The sequence below is a fragment of the Lutra lutra genome, chromosome 9 (genome assembly GCF_902655055.1).
Source record: "Lutra lutra chromosome 9, mLutLut1.2, whole genome shotgun sequence".
Lineage (NCBI taxonomy): Eukaryota > Metazoa > Chordata > Mammalia > Carnivora > Mustelidae > Lutra > Lutra lutra.
Genome location: NC_062286.1, coordinates 37,462,385 through 37,483,892, shown reverse-complemented (window position 1 = coordinate 37,483,892; position 21,508 = coordinate 37,462,385). Strand labels below are relative to the sequence as shown.

The following is a 21,508-nucleotide window of genomic DNA, read 5'->3' as shown; positions in this document are numbered from 1 at the left end:
CCTACATGATCAGGCAAGTCACCTAATGAGCAGACCTCGGGTGCTGAGTTTGCAAGGAAAAGTATCCCTGAAAAGACAGTGGAGGATGAAGAACACAAATCACATCTAATGGCATTCAAACACAAATATTTTTAAACATCCTGTTAGGCAAATTACAATGTGGACAGATTTTAGGTGTGAAGGCCAGATGCTTGCAAGCCCTGAAGCACTCTTTCATTCATCCTTTTAAAGGTCCAAACTTAGGATATCCTGTGGCCAATTTCTAACCCTTACCTTTATCTGCTTTGTGATCCTCCCTTCTTTGAAACTTTCTCCTCCCTTCGCTTCCAGAAAACTTGTCTTCCTTATTGTCTACCACATATCTCGTCATTTTGACTGACATCTTTGGTAAAAACTCTTCGACTTTATCTCCAGTTCTATCAACTCTAAGAAATATCTCATGAATTTTGCCTTTTGTCTGCTTTCTCATTGACAATGCTTTTGATCAGGTCCTCGTTACCCAATTTCTAGACTTTTACAGTAGCTTTGACTCATTCCTTTCTTTCATATACCGCATCCATTGGCAAATCTTATTGGTTCTATCTCTGAACCATATCCAAAATCCAACCATCTTCTCCTCACTGGCCTAAAACCATTATTATTCCTCACTTACATTACCATAAGCAACTTCTTTTTTACCATTCCTTTACCACAGCCTGACTCTGCTCCTCCTCTGTTCAAATTCTCCTGTGGCTCCTTTATTACTCAGAGTAAAACCCAAGTTCTTTATAGATTTTATTTTTATTTATTTGACAGAGAAAGATCACAAGTAGGCAGAGAGGCAGGCAGAGAGAGAGGGGGAAGAAGGCTCCCAGCTGAGCAGAGAGCCCGACTCGGGGCTCGATCCCAGAACTCTGGGATCGTGACCTGAGCCGAAGGCAGAGGCTTTAACCCACTGAGCCACCCAGGTGCCCTGAAACCCAATTTTTTTAAAGTGGCTTTACAAGGCCCTACACAATTGCCCCTGTTGCCCATCTTATTTCATCTCTTACTTCTCTCCCCCTTGCTCACTGTTTTCTCTAGTCACACTGCTCCCTTGTTCTTTCTTTTTCTTTTTTTAGATTATTTATTTATTTGACAGACAGAGATCACAAGCAGGCAGAGAGGCAGGCAGAGAGAGAGGAAAGGAAGCAGGCTCCCTGCTGAGCAGAGAGCCCGGACCCCGGGGATCATGACCTGAGTCGAAGGCAGAGGCTTTAACCCACTGAGCCACCCAGGCGCCCCCTTGTTCTTTCTTTAATTACACTAGGCTCATTCCAGGTTCTAGGCTTTTTTCGCCTTCTGTTCCCTTTATCTAAAATGCTTTTCCCCCAGACATACTAGGCCTGGATTCCTCTCTTACTCCAGGGCTTTACTCAAATGTTACTTTTTCAGCTGAATGCACCTATTTAAAATGGGAATGCCCTCCCTACATCCAAAGGGTACCCCACCTCCCTTTCTACCTTATCAGCATTGACCACATTTGTTTTTCATATTTATCGCCTCTTTCTCCAAAGAACATGTAAGCTCCATTAGGCAAAGGATTTTTTCTTTACTGATGTCTTCCCCAAGTCCAAAACAATATATACTGAATATTAGGTACTTAAGATTTAATGGAAAGTATTGAAAGTTCCCTAAATTGTCTTCCTTCTACTAATCTTCCCTTTCTGTAGTCTGCCTCCTCCTAGCCCTGAGGTATCATGCCAGGAAATGGCATGATCATGTGAGTCTGAGCCCCACGTTGGTATAGAGATTACTTAAGTAAATAAATAAATAAACTTTAAAAAAACTTTCAGGAGATCTTTACATCACTCAGGGTCAGATCCCTAATTCACTGAAGACTTTTCCTCATTCCCCAAAATGTTGTACACGCTTCACATTAACATTTTTATCATCTCTGAACCTACCATGCCAGTTCACTTCTTCACACTTTTCGTATATTTGACTCTGTGTGGCCAAATTTTACTCATCTTCCAGATGTAGCTAATTCCATGATGCCTCCCTGAAGCCCCCATCTATGCCACCATGGCACTCAATTTATATCATCTTCTCCTCATTGGCCTAAAACCATCATCGCCCGTCATTTATATTACCATAAGCAACTTTTTTTTTTTACCATTCCTTTACCACAGCATGACCCTGCTCCTCTTCTGTTCAAATCCTCCTGTGGCTCCTTTACTATTACAGGACTTTACTATTACAGGACTAGTGCTATAACCATGCATTTACCAATCTGTTTCCCCTTCTACATTATAAGATCCCAGAGAGCAAGTTTGGTGATACTGTATTCAGATTTGCTTCCCCAGTGCTTAACACTATATACTTGGCATACAAATCTGTTGAATGAAAATTTAAAAGTAAATGAAATCGTTTATGAAGGGCTAGGAAAGGAAAAATAGAATCTAAGAGTTGAAGTGCTTTCCAAAGTCAAACCTGAACGTGATGTATAGTTTGAGTTTTTTACATTTGCTGAAGAAAAGCTCATTTTGATAGTTTTAACAATAAATTAGTAGGCTCAGGAATAAATGATAAACTAATGATAGAATTTAAGTTTTGCAAGATGAAACAGTTCTGAAGCTTGGTTGTACAACAATGTGAAGGTACTTAACACTACTGAACTATCCACTTACAAATGGTTAAGATGTAAACTTTACACGTGTATTTTACAATTAAAAATAAATTAATTAGTAGCCCAGTGAGGGGGGGCATTTGCTCAAGTATACATAGGTATTTTATAGAACATTAAGTGAACTCTAACGTGAAATAAGGCTTTGCAATTTTTTAATTAAAATTACTGACTTATTAAAGTAGGAAGGAAGATTCAATATCACCTAGTTCAACAACCTTATTTCACAAATAAGAAAAATAATCATGGAAAATAGAAAAATATTAACTAAGAAAAAAAAAACAGGATCAAAACCCAGGTTTTACTGAGAATGGAGGGCTCTCTTAATTGTACACATTACAATCCACAACAATTTAAAAAGTAAAGTCTATGAGCACCTGGGTGGCTCAGTTGGTTAGGCAACTGCCTTCAGCTCAGGTCATGATCCTGGAGTCCTGGGATCAAGTCCCACATCAGGTTCTCTGCCCAGCAGGGAGTCTGCTTCTCCCTCTGACCCTCCCCTTCTTATGTTCTCTCTCTCTCTCTCTCTCTCTCAAATAATAAAATAAAATCTTTTAAAAAAGAAAGAAAGAAAGAAAGTAAAGGCTAGAACTTCTTTTATTCCATCCCCATGCAAAGATAATGAAGAGTGAAAATAATACTGCAGGCAGGAGTTTGCATACCTAGGCTCTATCTAGCCCCTATCTATGGGATCTCGTAGATAGGTTACTGAGCATGATAATACATACTGCCTCATGGGACTAATGTGAGAATCAAATGAAAACCCTGTTACACATGGAAAGTATAATCATCAGCTCTATCACCAATCCCTTCAGATTCTTCAGTGTAGTCTCTTAGCAATGTTTTAATCATTATGTGTCAGGGGAGACAGAGCAGGGAGGAAATATAACCTACTACAATTCTGACTAGTTGGGAGTTTGGTTCTTGTTTTACATGAGGAAGGAAAGTGGGGGAGAGGAGGGAAAGAAGGTAGGAAGGTGTTTCATAATGGGCAAAGTATAACCTCTTCCCAAAGGAAGGTTACACAAAGCCTTATTAATTAAGGACTCTCAAAATCATAAGCTCTTCTATTACTCATGCTGAAATTAACATTCTTCCCAGTTCAGATCCTGTAAAACTTTTTACTTTTAGCATATTTCAGAAAATTATGTAATAGTTTTATAGCTATATATTTATCTTTCCTACTCTACTACACATGTGTCCAAACAGGGACTCATAGTATTTAGCCTTTAAAAGTTATTTGTGTTTTATTTTAACTGGGTCAACATCCAGTGAAATATAAAGCTAGATGGCTGAAGTTGTGCCTAGAGAACTGGAAGAAAGGGAAGAACTGAATGAAAAGACAAAATTATCTCCCTTTGGCTTCCCCCAACTCCACCTCTATTCTTGATTTCTCAGATCCTATTCAGAAGTTCTCTCTACTAATATTCTATATATCCACAAATTTATTTATGCATATTGTTACATTAGTGACACATATAAATATACTGTGTTTCACTCACTATGTGAAACACCAAATCGGTATTTTTTAAATAAGCAACCTCATTTGGCAAACAAATCTTGTGCAAAATGTTCACCATATAAACCATGTCCAAGAAAACTACCATTTCTTAAAAGAAAAAAAATTGCACCTTCTGTGAATTTCCATTTCCATTTAAAGTCTCATTCTGAGGTAAATTATAATAACAATATTTTAATTTGTATAAAGCAGTTGTAAGTAAAAATCCTATATTCAACTTTTATCCTTGTACTCACGATATGCCTTAACTTTCAAAAACGTTAGAAAAAGGATATCCTTGAAACAATGCCTAGCACCAAATACCAGAATTCATATATCTTCTCCAATAATTCACAGAAACTTGTATTACAGTATAGAACAGCTATCATATGGAAGCACCGAATATTTCGGAATTTCACAGACTAGTCCATTTTTCCCCACATTTCTTAAGAATCACCTGGGCAGGCTATTAAAAACAGATTACCACAGTCCTCCCCTAGAGATTCTGATTCAGTTGCTCTGGGCAAGACAAAAATCTTCATTCCTTAAAGTGATTTTGAGGATCAGCTAAGATTGTAAAACATTAATCCAGTAGAGTGGTTCTCAATTTGGCACATAATAGAATTACCTGAGGAGCTTTAAAAAACTGTCAAACCCAGGCTGAAGCTCTGACCAACAGAAATGAAATAAACACTTTTTAAAAAGCTTCCCACAGGAGGCTGAAAAACACTGACCTTGTAAGAACTTGAAAAATTCTTGTAGAACCCTCTTATCAATAAAGAAACTAGGCTTGCTCAAGTTCCCAAAGCTCAGGGGAGCTAGACCATTTCCTGACTCCTGATTCACTTTGTTTTTTGATGTAATTGTTTGTTTTCCACACAGGTTGACAGAAGAAAATGTGAAAAAGTTAAACTGTCTCTTCTTGCCTCAAAGTAATACTGTCATTTAACAACTGAATAAGTTAAAATGAAGCTTACCTTTTTATTTCAGTAATCACTAGAACACATTATTTTCTTAGTCCTAATATAAAACAAAAAAAGACTAAATATCACTATTATTTAATCTTCAGTTCTTAGTACTAAGCTGTTAATAAATCTTACAAAAACTTCTTCAAACTCTTTTTAGCTTCTAATTCTATATTTCAAAATTCCAAATTCTTTTTAAAGTCTGGCATCACAGTTCCTTACTGGCAAAGTTATTTCAATACTTGAATTTATTGACAAGGTTTCTTCATTATATAGAATACACAGTTCTACATATTGAAGCTGCTTTATGAACAGAGAACACATTTCCTTCTTCCATACAAAATAATGAACTTTAGGGTTTGTCCACAGGTATTCTGAGTGGGAAATTCAGAATGGAAAATTTCTCAAAATATTAGTTAAGCCATTCCAAGAATTCTGTCATTTTAATGACAAAATAATGTAAAATAATCATGAAAAATATCTCAAGTGCAAGCTTACATTGCCATAATTTTTAAGTGTTTCTTACTTTCTAAAAATTACTGTTTGTTTAATTGACTTGTCTTCTGGAGCTCTACTTTCATCACTAAGATATCAAAGTTTTTGAAATATTTTTACCACTCTAAAGGTTGCCAAATGTTTAGATATTTCAAATTTCAGTGATTGTCATTTCTGCTTGTGGGGTTTTAAAAAAAAAGCGTGTGACTGCTTCACAAAAAGCTTATTATCACATTACTCCACAGGTAAAACTTAGCCAATCTGCATCTAGTTTAGGCTAGAGTACAATGTATACTTTTGATTACTTCTATTTACAAAGGAGTAATTGCCAGGTTCCATATTTTAAAATATTCCAAATAAGAATTAGATGCAACAGATTTTATTGCAGTAATTTAATGAACTAAAACTCTCTTTGTTTTTACAAGGTAGGTAGCAGAGTAAATTAAAAACCTAACCAAAACCTAAGTATGCTATTTGCGCTTTTTAAAATATGAAAATACCCCCCAAAGCACTAAAAGGAAACAAGAATGCGCCCTTAAAGCAAAAATAAAATATCAGAATCTCCATTAAATGTTCAAATTGTACACAGTACTTAGAAAATGCAGTTAGAGGGGATAATCCGGGGAGTTTTTACTTTAGAAGAAAGCTGTGCTACACTAAGGTCTGAGAAGCCTCCGTATTTTGTGTTAACATTTTTAACTTGAAACTCAAATTCTGAGGAGTAAGACTATAAATACATGGCCTTTGGGGGTTGTTTAAAATTTTCCTAAAAAAAAAAAAAAAAAGTTTATTTTTAGGAGTGTGCTAGGGCAGCAAAGAGAACACCCGCTATTACAAATTCCTGGCTGGTCCCATCTGGAAGCGCACGGCGGACCCTGGGCTCGGAGAGGCTTCGTTTCAGCCCAGGCTGGACCGCAGCACCGAGCCAGCACGCGGGAGGCGCCGGGCGCAGACCGAGCGGCAGACGGAGCCGCCCGGGGGCGGGGGGCTCGCACGTGCCGGCCGGGGGCGGGGCCGGCCGGAAAGGACCCCGGCGCGGGGAGGCGGGCGCGGCCGGGCCGACCTCCCCCGCGGCCGCCAGCCTGGGCTTTACATAAGGGCGCACGTCATGGAACTGATGGAGTCACACAGAGACGTCTAAGTCATGCAGGAGGCGCGCGGCCCCGGCCCGCTCCCGCCGCCCCAGACCCCTCCTCTCATCCGACAGAAAGACAGACAAGAAGGGTTCCCGACCTGTCGTGCCCTGCATGTTCAGAGTCTGTCATGTTTGGTCAAGAACGGGGCGGGGCTGGAGGACAGGTCTGCGAGGCCGGCGGCGGGGCGCGGGGAGGACCCCTGCGCCGCCTGCGGGTACCTGCTCCCGGCCGCCGCCGAGAGGTGACGAAGTGGTAAAAACTCACGGTTACTAGTGAGCGACACAGACACAGACTTTCCAGTCTATTAACAACCACGCCAGAGAGATGGGGCTCTAACTGCAAACACTGGGCAACGCCCCGCGCTGCCGGCGCTGCCGCTTTAGTCTCTATTCGCCGCCGGTGGCTGAGGCTTGGGAGCGGGCGGGCGGGCGGCGTGCAGCGACGCGGGGATTTGGACACTGGCCGTAACGGTGATTTCTCCTCACCAACATGGCGGCACCCGAGACAGGCGGCTCGATAAAATGGCGCCTGCCGCAACACCTAGCCCGGGACTAAAGGGCAGGAGAGATTCCTCCGCGTGCCGCGGCCCTTGTCCGGCCCGTCGGGGCCGAGCGCGTTGGCTATTGGAGGAGGAAGCCCGTCAATCACTCCCAGGGGCGGGTTCCCATCCTTCTCTGTGAAGCGGCGGAGGCGGCAGCCAGCTGGCGGGGCCAGGCGGCGTCTTGGGTAGCACTGGGCGGGGGAGGAGGCCTGCGAGCCCGGTGCTGTTGATCCGCGCCTCTGGGCCTAGCTTGTGCTGGCCCGCTGGGAAACGGGCGCGGGGGCTCAAGACGCGTCCTAAAAAAGGGCCCCTAAAGCCATTCTGCCGCGTGGTTTGGGTGGGGTGATGAAGGAGAGGCGGGTGTTGAGTCATTTTAAAAAATCACTTCGGTCGCTTAAATAATGGGAAAATGTGCTTCCTCTACAAGTTAGCGCCTTTTTTTTTTGTAGTGTCTGGTGCTGATAATTGCGTTTTGAAGAAAATAGCTTGGCATGTGACTCTCTGATACTAAATTTACTTACCCAATTATTAAATAATAATATAAGAGTAAAAGAAAAATCAGATTTGTTTAGTTAAAACAATATTCCATATGTGAAATATACACGAATATTTTGCAAATAAAAACTAGCCATCAGATGTCTTTATACTTGTGAACCTGACCTTTGGCGATAATTTTTTAACGACAAGTCAATGTTTTGGCCTATTTAGTAAATAAACTTCTGAAGCAAAGTTCCTTGTTTTGTAATGGAATGATGAACTTAATGGTAAATTCTCTCAGATATCTTTGTGGTGGTGAATGCATCTGACTAACATAAATGCAGTCCATTCAGAAGCAATCGCAATTAGTAAATTAAATTTAAAAATAAAAAATTTGGATATGTACATTGAAAAAGAGAAAAGAAATTGCGCTTTTTTTTTTTGCTGTTGTTAAATTGAATGCAGCCATTGACAAGACCTGCACTCTGATACATAATTCTGCAGGCGCTTGCCACAATTTGACATAATACACTACTAGGAAACTTCCAGAAAGCGGACCTATTTTGTCTGGAGTAATAATAATTAGCATTTGGAGTTAGATTAGTATCTCTAGGTCTTTGTCTATTGTAACTATTTTACTTAATTTAGGTCTTAGGGTAGCTAATTCAGATACCCCTCTTCTTATTATCGCACACTCAAGGACTGAGCCATCCTGGTGCTCCCTCCCTTTATATATGTATTTTTAAATAGCTCTATTGATATAAAAGCATGTACCTGAAAATTTACCCATTTTAAGTGTACAATTTAATGACTTTTAATAGATTTTCCAAGTAATGCAGCTATCACCAACATTCAGTTTCAGAACATTCCATCCCCCCAAGTATCTTGCCACCCCTGCCTCAGGCAATGGATAATCTAATTTTGTTTCTATAGATTTGCCTTTTGAACGTTTCCTGTAAATCGAATTATATGTTATTTCATTCTCCCTTTAAAAGACCCAGTCATGGGGCGCCTGGGTGGCTCAGTGGGTTAAGCCTTTACCTTCGCTCAGGTCATGATCTCAGGGTCCTGGGATGGAGTCCCATGGCGGGCTCTCTGTTCAGCAGGGAGCCTGCTTCCTCCTCTCTCTGCCTGCCTCTCTGCCTACTTGTGATCTCTCTCTCTTTCTGTCAAATAAATAAATAAAATCTTAAAAAAAAAAAAAAAAAGGACCCAGTCATCTCTACATAATTTGAATGGAGTTCAGCCTTTTACCCTCAGTCAATAGTTTCTGAATAAAATCAGTCTTTGCTACTTTAATGTCTGGCTTTGTTTATCTTTGACAGTCATCCCAGCCTTAATGCACATAAATATGGTAATCACTATAAAGGTGCCAACAGGGGAAGGAGTGCTACTGGCATCTAGTGGGGAGAGGCCAGGGATGCTGCTAAACATCCTTTTACACACAGGACTGTCAATTACTCAGCCCAAAATGTCAAAATGCTGACATTGAAAAACTCTGCTCTTGACAAGCAGAACTCAAAGTTTTGAAGATTAGAAGCAAAAATTTAAAAAAAAAAAAAAGGCAAAACTTCTACTAGGGTGTCACAGGGATAATAAAGGAAAGGTCGACTCCTATTTCCATGGTTTGATTCCCATGCCCATGAATCCTGACTATGGGAGAAACAGCACCATTTTTTTTTTTTTTGAAGATTTTATTTACTTATTTGAGAAAGAGAGCGAGAGAATGAGATAGAGAGAGGATGAGTGGAGAAAGGTCAGTGGGAGAAGCAGACTCCCTGTTGAGCAGGGAGCCCTGTGTGGACTTGATCCCGGGACTCCAGGATGATGACCTGACTCAAAGGCAGTCACTCAACCAACTGAGCCACCGGGTGCCCCCAGCACCATATTATTGGTGGCTGATTTATAGCATATGTTCACAAAACATGTGTTTTGGATCTAGCTAGTACAGAAACTGGTACTCAAGAGACCATTCCACCATCTTATTATGCCAGTTGCTTTTTTGTGCGGTAAATTATATATAACACAAAATTTGCCATTTTAACCATTTTGATGTGACAATTCAGTGGCATTAACTACAGTCACACTGCTGTGCAACTATCACGGTGTACTTCCAAAATTTTTCATTGCCCGTAACAGAAACTGTAACCATCAAGCAATAACTCCCTCCCATTTCCCACTCTCCCAGCGCTGAAAGCCTCTAATCTATTATCTGTCTCTCTGATTTGCCCATTCCAAATACCTCATATAAGCGGAAATACAGTATTTATGTTTTAGCATATTGTGTTCAAGGTTCATTGTGTTGTAGCATGTGTCTGAATTTCATTCCTTTCTATGGCTGAATAATATTCCATTGTATGTATCTACTACATTTGATTTATCCAATACTTGGGATGTTTCCACCTACTGGCTCTTGTGAATAATGCTGCAATGAATAGGAGTATGCACATCTCTGTCTCAATCCCAGTTTTCAATTCTCTGGGGTATATACCCAGGAGTAGAATTGCTGGGTCATGTGATAATTCTATGTTTAGGCCAGCTGCTTTATAATGATAAGGGCATCGCTTATCTATTGCTGCATAGCAAATTATCCCTAAACTTTGTGGTTTAAAACATAAATGAGGGGTACCTGGGTGGTTCTGGCAGTTGAGCGTTTGCCTTTGGCTCAGGTCATGATCTCAGGGTCTGGGGATCAAGCCCCACATTGGGCTCCCTGCCCAGCAGGGAGTCTGCTTCTCCCTGTCTCTCTCTCCTGTGTGTGTGCGCTCTCTCTCTATCTCATAAATAAACAAAATCTTAAAAAACAAACAAACAAAAACACAGTAAATGAGACAGGGACCTTAAGAAGAAGCCCCTATGTACCTGGGACTCTCCTGGGTGGCTGTTATTACTTCTCTTGCAGAGCAACCTGTAGGATGTTAGCGCTTTTTCCTGTGGAACAAAGCACCGGCAAAAGGAACAAGCCTAGACCAGGTTCAGACTAGCCTAAGATAAAATGGGCAGCAAACTTACTTTCACTGATTTTTTTCCCTTCTTATTATGCTAAAACACACACCCAGAGGTGGAGAAAACATGCAAATGAAACATAGGATAGAGGAAGAAGCACAGTTTTGTCAACTGGGCCTGTGTCCCCAATTCCCTGGAATTCCCTGTCCCTACGTGCTTAAACATCACTCCTTTCCCACCTCAGCCCCTTTAAAAGTTTCCCTGGTTATTATTCAGAGAGCAAGAGAGCATTTTATTTGACCCCTTTGTCATAACTGTGTCTCCCTTCAGCTGCAGCTGTTGCCCCTATAATAAAGCCTTGCCTTCCCTGTGTTTTTAAATTTTGGGTCCAGCCTCATTTCTACCATTGCTGGGTCCAAAGAACCGAGTCCAGTAACATAAACATTTATCTTCTTATTTATTTATTTTGGATCAGGAATTCTGGAGCTACTTATCTGAGTGGTTCTGTCCCAGAGTCTCTTATGAGGTTGGAGTGGCGCTGGCCCATCAGCTTCCAAGGTGGCCCACTCACACGGTCGGCTTTTCCCAGGCTGCAGGAGTGTTTTCTGAGATGGTGACTGACTTCCCTTCAGGTAGGCGATTCAAGAGAGGAAGGCAGAAACTGCAGTGCTTTTTACCACCTAGTCTCAGAAGTTGGGCACCATCTAACACTGTGTATTTTGGAAGTCACCGGATCTAGTTCACATTTAAGGAGAGGGTAATAGGCTCCATCTTTTGATGGGATAAGTGTTAAAGAATTGTGAACACATTTTAAGAGTACCATACCATCTATTGAATTTTTAATGTCATATCATATTTTTAACTTCTGAAAGCTCTACTTGGCTCTTTTCCACTCCTTTTTATTTTTTTTTTTAAGATTTTATTTATTTATTTGACAGACAGAGATCACAAGTAGGCAGAGAGGCAGGCAGAGAGGGGGGGGAAGCAGGCTCCCTGCTCAGCAAAAAGCCCAATGCGGGGCTCGATTCCAGAACCCTGAGATCATGACCCGAGCTGAAGGCACTGGGTCATGTGACTGAGCCACCCAGGCACCCCTCTTTTCCACTCCTTAATGTTACTTTTTATAGTTCCCTTTTTGTCAGGTTTTGCTGTATAATAAGCTTCTTTTAAAACATGATAGCTTAAAACAATTATTTAGCTTACAATGTTGGTCACCAGTTTGGACTGGGATCATCTGGGAGGTTCTTCAGTTCTTCACTGGTCTCCATTGTGTGTCTGTGGTCAGCTGTGGGTTGACTTGGCAGCTTTGCTTTTAGGGCTTTGCTAGCTGTAGACTGGGTGTTGCTGTTCTCCTCCTTTTGTCATATCCTCCACATGTCTCTCCCTTCTCTTCAGCAAGGTGGCCTGGGCTTGTTGTTCTGGAGAAGGAAGGAGTTCAAGAGAGAGCAGACACACACACGGCCTCTTAGGGCCCCAGCGTGGCATTGGCAAGGCTTTTCTGCTCCATTCTATCAGCAAAAGTAGGTTATGAATTCAACTCAGATGAAAGAGGTGGTGAAATAGATCCCACCACTTGATGGGAAGAGCTACAAAGTCATATTGCAAAGGATGTGGGTATAGGAAAAGGTAGAGAATTGGGCCCATTTTTTGAGATTTTATTTATTTATTTATTTTTACACAGAGAAACACAGCGAGAGAGGGAACAGAAGCAGGGGGAGTGGGAGAGGGAGAAGCAGGCTTCCCATTGAGCAGGGAGCCCGATGCAGGGCTCTATCCCAGGACCCTGGGATCATGACCTGAGCTGAAGGCAGCCGCTTAACGACTGAGCCACCCAGGCACCCAGGGCCCATTTTTTAGAATCAATCTGTAAAAGCACTCTAATGGTCTTAAGCATACCTTGCTTCAAGCCTATACACTCCTTGCTTGCTGATTTAAGTCCCTTAGTCTATAGCAGAACCAGCCTTTCCTTGAGATATGCAGATGGTTGACAGATGTTTCAAAGACCGTTTTCCCTGTCCAGGTGAAGCTGGAAGGCTTTAATGGGGAAGGCATGGGAAAGAGAGAGGAGGGCTACTTGCAGAAGCAGGTGCCCAGGTGCTTAGTCATAAAATGACCCTGAATAGAACTGGGGGCATCATCTGCCTTCAGCTCAGGTCACGATCCTAGGGTCCTGGGATCGAGCCCCACATCGGGCTCTCTGCTCCACAGGGAGCCTGCTTCCTCCTCTCTCTTTCTCTGCCTGACTCTCTGCCTACTTGTGATCTCTGTCTGTCAAATAAATAAATAAAAAATCTTAAAAAAAAAAAAAAAAAGAACTGGGGGCATCAGCAGCAGCTGTTTTCAAATGTAGTAGGCCTTATCTTCTGGGAAAGTTTGGAAGACCAGTGATCTGTGCTGTAACAAATCTATCACAAACATACTTTGCCTTTTATAGTCTTTATCTAAAAAGGATAGTATCTGATGCCTTTGCAGGTCAGTTTTTCTTGCTACATTTGCTGCTTTTTACCTACCATTTTAATTTTTTCCCACAGACTGGTTATCTTTTGCTGTACACTGGACTTTTTAAAAATGAAAACGTATGGATGATAATAATCTGAGTTCTGTAGTATAGTATTTTCCTCCAAATGGGGTAATACCTTAATTCATTTCAATTTTCCTCTCAATTTTTAGTAATGACTGATGTACAAGAAAGGATTGCCTATAATATAAACAACTTCTCTTCGCTTGTCTGGGAAGTGGACCCTGATTCGTGCTGGGAATCAAACAGTCGCTCACTAGTAGGAGCCTGTCGGGTTCAATGTCTAGTGTTTGAGGCTTTCATGATTCCCACAACTTCCACTCTTCCACAGGCATTAGAGTAAGCAAAACTCAACAGTTTCTTTTCCCAAATGCGTGCTCTGTTTTCCGGCCTTGATACTATTCTCTCCACATGGAATACCCACTTACCCCTAATGAAAGGGAAAGAACTCCCAAGGACTGACTCCCAAGGATTCAGGTTAAAAATTCCAACTAATATATTAGCTAACAGATCAAAATGCACACCAAAAAAACACACAGACAGACAGCAAAAACCCCAATTACCCTGGCGCCTGCGCAGAGCCTCGGGGAAGAAGCGAGCGGACGTGCGCGGGGGCGGGGCGGCGCATGCGCGGGGGGACCTGCGGCCGGGGCCCAGAGCTGGGTCCCTCCTCCTCACGCGGTGGTTGTTACTCTAGCTGCCGGGCTCTCCCGAGGGTGATGGATTTTGAGAATCTTTTCTCCAAACCCCCCAACCCGGCCCTGGGTAAAAAACCGACCACGGACTTTGATGAAAGGTGATTCCCCATCTTTTCATGCTTTGATCGCAGGGGCCCCAGTCGGATTCCGCCTTTTGGTTCCATTCGGAGGCAGCCCGGGCCGCGTGTGGGCCACGCCGCTGGGTTGTGCGGGGAGTGCGTGGGCGAGCGTGTGGGGTCAGCCTGGCAGGCGCGGGGGTCGGACGTGGAGAGGTCGCTCTGGAGCCGCGGGAACGGAAACCGGCAATGGGGCCCGGTTCGTAAGCCGCCACGGCCAGAGGTGCCGGGACCCTGCTTCAGGGGACCAGCGGGTCCAGGGAGCGATCTCAGGAGGCTCCCCTTTCCCTGCGCTCCTGACCCTGGAGACTCGGTTGGAAACCTCCTGTGTGTTCCCACATTACTTTTCTTTCCACCGCACCGTCAGCTCGTAGGGGACAGATCATTTGTCATTTCTCACTGACACATGTTAAACACCTTTTTTTGTTTGTTCAAGAAAAACCCGAAACCCTAAGTTTATTAAGCAATGAGGGTAAATAGTAAATAATTTGCCTTTAGTTCATTGATTTGCATCAGAAGACCCTAAAGACCACAGTAAAGCAGCAAACATCATTTGGATGTAACGTTTCCTTTAGGTTGAGAAAGGGACTGACGCTACTAGCCAAATGGTGCTAATTTATTGATCTCATTCAGAGAGGTGTATAGTGTAATTTATTTATACCCAGATATTCATTTACTTTGTTTCTGTTTGAAGTGCTAAAAACCAACTTCTAAACCTGTGTGTTTTCCCCAGTTTCCTTAAGCTGAAACGGAGACACACAGCTTTTTGTTCCTTTATTTCACTCATTCTCTTAGTCTGGTTGATTTTTACTTCCTGATATCGCTCAGATTTGTTCACTTATACCTTAATTGAAACTATTACTTTAATTCAGGCTGCCATCAAAAGTTTTACTAAGTGCTTTACGTGAAATATGTAATTTAATCTTAACCTTGAAGAAAAGAAACTGTCCTTGTTTTTGCAGATGAGAAAATTGAGGCACAGAGAGGAACATAACTTGCCAAGATTGCACAATTTAAGTGGCAAAGCTAGGACCAAGTTGCCCATGATTTGATTTCTTTGTTCCTAAGGCAAAATAACTAACATAAAATAAGATCTATAACTACTGAAAAGAGAGAAAGACATTAATAACTTACAGATGATATGATCCACCTACAAAGGAAAACAAGAGGAACGTTAATAAACTATTAAAATCCATAAGAGAATTCAGCAAGGTGAATCATCACAAGACAATAGCCGCATGTTAGAAAACAATAGCATCTATCAGTTTGAAAATGTGTGGGACAGAAGAGTCTATTCGTAAAAACTGTACTAAACTACATAAAAGACACTTCTGAATTTTTGCCCAAATGTTAGATGTGGAATGGTATTGAAGGATGAAGAGCATCTGTGAACAGTTCCTTGTTCATATCCTTTGCCTGTTTTTCTCTTCATTGGTCCTTCTCTTTAAAATTTTAGGAACTCTTATCAGCAGATATTTTACTTTGTATTTGTTATTTGCCTTTTGACTCTGTTTATGGCATTATTTTCATTGCATAAAGGATTTTTTTGTTTGTTTTAAATAAGTTTATAGGGATCAATCTTTTATGGTTTCTGAGTTTTTTCTTAGTAATTTTATGAGGGGATTACTTATTTCTTGAGCACCTGCCATTATCCTAGGCCCTGGGGCTATAGCAATAAATAAACAAAAGAGATAAGAATCTCCATATTCATGAGATTTATATCCCCCCCCCCACAATGCATAAATAGATAGTATTTGGGTGATGATAAATACCATGGAGAAAATGAAAGCTGGGTAGCAGGGAAGGAAGAGAGGATGGGATGGCAGGGAGAATGTAGATATTTTATTTTTTAGAAGATTTTATTTCTTTGACAGAGAAAGAGATCACAAGTAGGCAGAGCAGCAGGCAGAGAGAGGGGGAAGCAGACTCTCTGCTGAGCAGAGAGCCCAGTGCAGGGCTTGATCCCAGGACCCTGGGATCTGACCTGAGCTGAAGGCAGAGGCTTAACCCACTGAGCCACCCAGGTATCCTGAATGTAGGTATTTTAAAGAAGGTAGTTAAAGCCTTTGTAATATCATTGATAAGTAATACTTGAGTAGGGGAGTGAGGCAGGTTGGTTTCTAGCGGAGAGAATATAAAGGTCCATATAAAGGTCTTGAGGTGGAGTGAGCGTGGTGTGATTGGGTGATGGGAACAAAGTGGCCAGAATGACAGCTGGAGTGGAGTTCAAGGAGCAGGACTTGAAGAGAAGTAGGACTTAAGAGGTACTGGGGGATATGGTCAGGGAAGCAGATCATGTAGGGACTTGTAGGTGCCATAAGGACTTTGGCTTTTACCCTGAATGAGATGAAAGGCTATTAGAAGGTTTGCAACAAGAGTGACATTTTAGCAGGGTCATTGTGGTTGTGTTGAGGGTAGAATGTAACAGGGCAAGAGTAGCTTGGATCATAGTATTAGTAGTAAGAAGTGGTCAAATAAGGATATATTTTGAAGATAAACTGGATTTTTCACAGATTGGATGGGGGATATGGAAGGAGTATAAGTTACTACAAAGTTTAGGGTCAGTATCATTAGAAGAACGGATTTGCTATTTTAAATAACAGGAGAGGGGCACCCAGGTGGCTTAGTTGCTTGAGCGTCTGCCTTTGGCTCAGGTCATGATCCCAGGATGAGTCCTGGGTCCTGAGTCCTGTGTCCAGAGTCCGGTGTCAGGCTCCCTGCTCAGCAGGGACTCTGCTTCTCCCTCTCCCTCTGCCATTCCCCCCCACTTGTGCATGCTCTTTCTCTCTCAAATAAATGAATAAAATCTTTAAAAAAAAGAAAGAAAGAAAGAAAAAACCCAGCATGATTAAGTCAAGAGTTGAGTTTGGGCTCTATTAAAAATATGCCAAGCAGCTATCCAGGTGGATGTATTGACTAGGAAGTGGGCCCAGAGCTCAGCTCTACCTATTTACTAGGTGTATGGCAAGTTCTGTAAGCTTCCTGTAATTCTGTTCTCGTCTGTAAAGTGGGCTTTCCACCACAGTACGTATGTCATAGGGCTGTTGTGATGTGGGTGATGTGTGCGGACGTACTTCTGGCACAGGGTAAGCACGATGATAAGTGTCAGGGGCTGCTGTCCCTGCCCTTGGAGTCATCATTGTCAGTATTGCTTTGCCTCTGGAGAGGCTGCTTCCTACTCCATAAGATGATTCATTACTCATAACTGGAGTAGTGAAGGTTCACAGTATGTGGTTTATTGGGTCTTGTGATGGCTTCTGTAGAGGCTCACATCTTGGCGCCTTATTTGAGATGAAGCTCTGAGACTCTGACTAGGGACAGATCACTGGTAAATTGTTGAATTGGATGAAGCTGGAAAGCCTGAGCTCCTCCTGTAACTTTGCAGGAAGCTCAGAGCCATTATTCATATTCTTGTGCTAGTAGTGCATTCTAGTTGTAACATGTTTTTCGAGAATGTACACATTGCTTCCTCCTTGCCTTTATCTGGCATGGAACTTAAACTTTTATTCAGAAGTCACTCCTCATCCAGACACAACTGCTTTCAGCCTCTTGTATTTATGGTGTAAGCCATTACTTAGATATAACTATAAATTTCAGTGACATTTTTGTTGATCACCTTCCCACCTTCATCTTTCTTGGGTTCATTTTTAGTTTTGGTAGAATATCCTCGGTTATTGTCTCAGGCAATGTCTCTCTGCGTATTTGACTTCTCTGTGCTTGTGAGTCTGGAAACAACTTTTCTTTGTCATCTTCCCACTTGAATGTAAGGCTCTCTCCTGACCTTGAAAGGCACATTGCGTTCTACTTGAAATACTGCTCTTCATGATGGTCCTCTTTGTTTGCTAACTTTTCTTCCTTCCTCCCTCCTTCCTTCCTTTCTTTCTTTCTTGATTTTATTTATTTGAGAGGGATGTATGGGAGGGAGCAGAGGGAGAGGGAGAGAGACAAGCAGACTCCTTGCTGAGCAGAGATCCTGATTCCAGGCTTGTTCCCAGGACCCTAAGATCAAGGCTTGAGCAGATGCTTAACCAACTAAGCCACCCAGGTGCCCCTCTAAGTTTTTAAAAAAGTTGATTGGTTGATTATAAGTAATCTCTACACCCAACATGGGGCTGAAAGTCACAACCTGGAGATCAAGAGTCACATGCTCTACCAACTGAGCCAGCCAGGTGCTCCTGTTTGCTAACTCTTATTTTTATATATATATACATATATATATATATATATATATATATATATATATTTTTTTTTTTTTTTTTTTTTTTGCGGGGTAGGAGGCTTTATTTTTTTCTTTTTTCTTTTTTCTTACATATCTTTTAAGGTTAGAAGATCCTTGATCAGTTAAGTGTTCCTCATGTATGTACCTATGCTTAACATACTATATTAAAATTGCTTTATTTTTTTTTCTCCCAAGCACATAGAAAGTTCTCAGAAGGCAGGGACCAGGTCTTTTTCATTGTTGTATCCCAGGATTTAAGGCCTACAGCCTGGTATATGGCAGATACTCAGTATCTGTTGAATGAATGCAGTGATGAATGAATGGGTGGTTTATCTAGCTCCTGTTACTAGACCATGAAGGTTATGTAATCTACAATTTCAGCTTTCTGATTTACTTAGAAGCACATGTTGACATGTACTGCTCATCCTAAATTTGTATATTATTCCTTGGAGTATTTAGAGTAGAATTTGAGTTTGGAATTTCTTTGAGGGCAAGTAGAAGATAAGCCAAAGCCATTCATTTTAATGCTATGCTATGAACCATTTTCAGATTGAAAAAAACTTCTTATGTTGATTTGATATTTTTGCTGCAGAATCGATGATGGAATAGATGATGCAGAAGTTGAAGAAACACAAGAAGAGAAAAGAAAAACACAAGAAGAGAAAATAAAATGGGAAGTAAAACTGGAATGTGAGCAAATACCCAAAAAAGTAAGGTTAAGTTGGCATATTGAAAAAAATGGAGAGGAGTGGGTGTGAGAAATTTGTTAGGGGTCCTGTTTGTCCCGGTTTAGTCAGCATTGGAGACCTAGTTGGCTTATATCAAGGAAACCTGATAACACTTCAGAAAATTTATCATTCAGTCATTTAACATGAACTGTTTTCGTGTATTGCTTTTATTTTGGTTTCCCCTGTTTCTGAAATGGGTTGTAAATGGTTTCAAAAACTTCTCTTTGCAAATTAGGTCGTAATTTTTAAGGATTTTGATTTGGTAATAACTAACCTTACTGATTTATAGCTTAAAGCTTGTGTTACTTTGTTAGGATTGCCCTAACAAAGGACCGCAAATTGGTGACTTATGCAACAGAAGTTGTTTTGTGTTTCTGGAGACTGGAAGTCTGAGATCAAGGTGTTGGCAGAGTTGGCTTCTTCTGAGGGCTGTGAGGGAGAATCTGTTTCATGCTCCTCCGGGAGTTTCTGGTGGTTTGCTGGCAATCTTTGGTGTTCCTTGGCATGGCTTCCAGAAGCATCACCTTGATCTTTACCTTCATATTCGAATTGTGTTCTCCCTATGTTCATATCTCTGTGTCTAAATATACCCTTTTTATAAGGACACTGGTCATAATGGATTACAACTTACCCTAATGACCTCATCTTAACCAACTACACATGTAATGGCCCTATTTTCAGATAAGGCCACATAGTAAGGTACTGACTGTTATGAGTTCACCAGGAGAATTTGGGGAGGACACAGTCAACCCATAACAGCCAATATCTGCTCCTCTCTTGCCTCTCTTTGAACTTTTTTTTAATTGTGAAAAAAAATTATTTTTAAGATTTTATTTATTTGTCAGAGAGAGAGAGAGAGCGCGCACAAGTGTGGGGGAGCAGCGGGCAGAGGGAGAAGCAGACTTCCTCCTGAGCAAGGGGCCCCAATGCGGAACTTGATCCCAGGACCCTGGGATCATGATCTGAGCCAAAGGCAGCCACTTAACCAACTGAGCCACCCAGGCATCCCTTTTATTGTGGATTTTAACACACCACAAAATGATGGGTTTGAATTGGCAGTGAGACTCAAAAGACACAAATAGGCTTTAATGTGATCCTCTTACACTTAGCTTCATAAAAGTGTACAGGACAGAAAGTACAGGAGATATGGCATCCTCATCTCCTCAGCAAGCCTCTCAACTACCCAAGTATATAACTTCTTTCACCCGTTGGGGCATGGATGGCTGTTGTGGACCAGAGCCAGGGTCTTAACCCTGAAAATCTGTGGCCTGGATTTTCCTCCATTTTTTTTTTTAAAGATTTATTTGCGAGAAAGAGCGCATACACGTGTGAGAGAACGTACGAGTGGGGAAAGGGGCAGAGAGAGAGAAAACCTCAAACAGGCTCTATGTTCAGCATGGAGCCCTACTCGGAGCTTGATCTCATGACCCCGAGATCATGACCCAAGCCGAAACCAAGAGCCTGACACTCAACCAACTAAGCCACCTATGCGTATTTTTTTTTATACTGTTTTAGTCTCATAGACCCCAGTCCTTCGTACCCAGTTAAAGGTCCCTAATCCATGTATAACCCAATATAGGAGATAGGCAGGCGGAACACGCTACGGTTACTTAAAATAGATTCCAATAAACAGTTCTGTGACTAGATGGACACCTGCATTATTCCTAAGTAGGCTTGCTTTGGCCCAGGCTCTTTACTCACAAGTTGTAAAACATCAATGTGCCATATCACAGCTGACTAAAAAGAGAACACCCAGGTAGAGACTTCGCTAATTCTTTTTTTTTTTTAAAGATTTTTTTTTGGGGCGCCTGGGTGGCTCAGTGGGTTAAGCCGCTGCCTTCGGCTCAGGTCATGATCTCAGGGTCCTGGGATCGAGTCCCACGTCGGGCTCTCTGCTCTGCGGGGAGCCTGCTACCTCCTCTCTCTTTTTTTTAAAGATTTTATTTATTTATTTGACAGACAGAGATTACAAGTAGGCAGAGAGGCAGGCAGAGAGAGAGAGAGGAGGTAGCAGGCTCCCCGCAGAGCAGAGAGCCCGACGTGGGACTCGATCCCAGGACCCTGAGATCATGACCTGAGCCGAAGGCAGCGGCTTAACCCACTGAGCCACCCAGGCGCCCCTGAGACTTCGCTAATTCAAGAAAGAACATTGCCCGCAAAGCCTCTACTGCCTTCTTTCTCAGTCATTATTCCTTTGTTTCCTCCTAGAAGTAACTAGAATCCTAACTTGCATGCTAATCACTTCCTTGCCCTTCTTTATAGTTTTAGTTTTACTACTAATGCTGTCAGCCTTAAAGATACAGTTTTTGCTTGCCAATTTTTACACTTTATAGAAATAGAATAGTATTATATGTGTTCTTTCTGTTGTCTTTTTCCCAACATTATATTTATAAGATTAATAGATGTATACTTGTCTGTTTATTTTCTGAGCTGGATAGTATTCCATTATTGAATATACTAGATTTCGTTGTTGGTCAACATTTGGTCTGATTTCCATTTTTGGAGGTTATGGGTAGTGCTGCTACGT

The 21,508-nt window shown here is 41.7% G+C and overlaps 2 protein-coding genes across 2 annotated transcripts in view; one reads left to right on the top strand and one right to left on the bottom strand.

The window, feature by feature from the left end:
- ZC3H6 (zinc finger CCCH-type containing 6) overlaps positions 1-7,293 on the bottom strand; it is a 64,857-nt gene extending 57,564 nt beyond the window's left edge. Inside the window, exon 1 of the mRNA XM_047745440.1 lies at positions 6,836-7,293. Coding sequence (XP_047601396.1) covers positions 6,836-6,867 — 32 coding nt within the window. The 5' untranslated portion in view covers positions 6,868-7,293. The remainder of the gene's footprint in view (positions 1-6,835) is intronic.
- A 6,570-nt stretch (positions 7,294-13,863) lies between these two features.
- Positions 13,864-21,508, top strand: part of ZC3H8 (zinc finger CCCH-type containing 8) — a 32,190-nt gene continuing 24,545 nt past the window's right edge. Inside the window, exons 1-2 of the mRNA XM_047746039.1 lie at positions 13,864-14,016; positions 18,846-18,963. Coding sequence (XP_047601995.1) covers positions 13,940-14,016; positions 18,846-18,963 — 195 coding nt within the window. The 5' untranslated portion in view covers positions 13,864-13,939. The remainder of the gene's footprint in view (positions 14,017-18,845; positions 18,964-21,508) is intronic.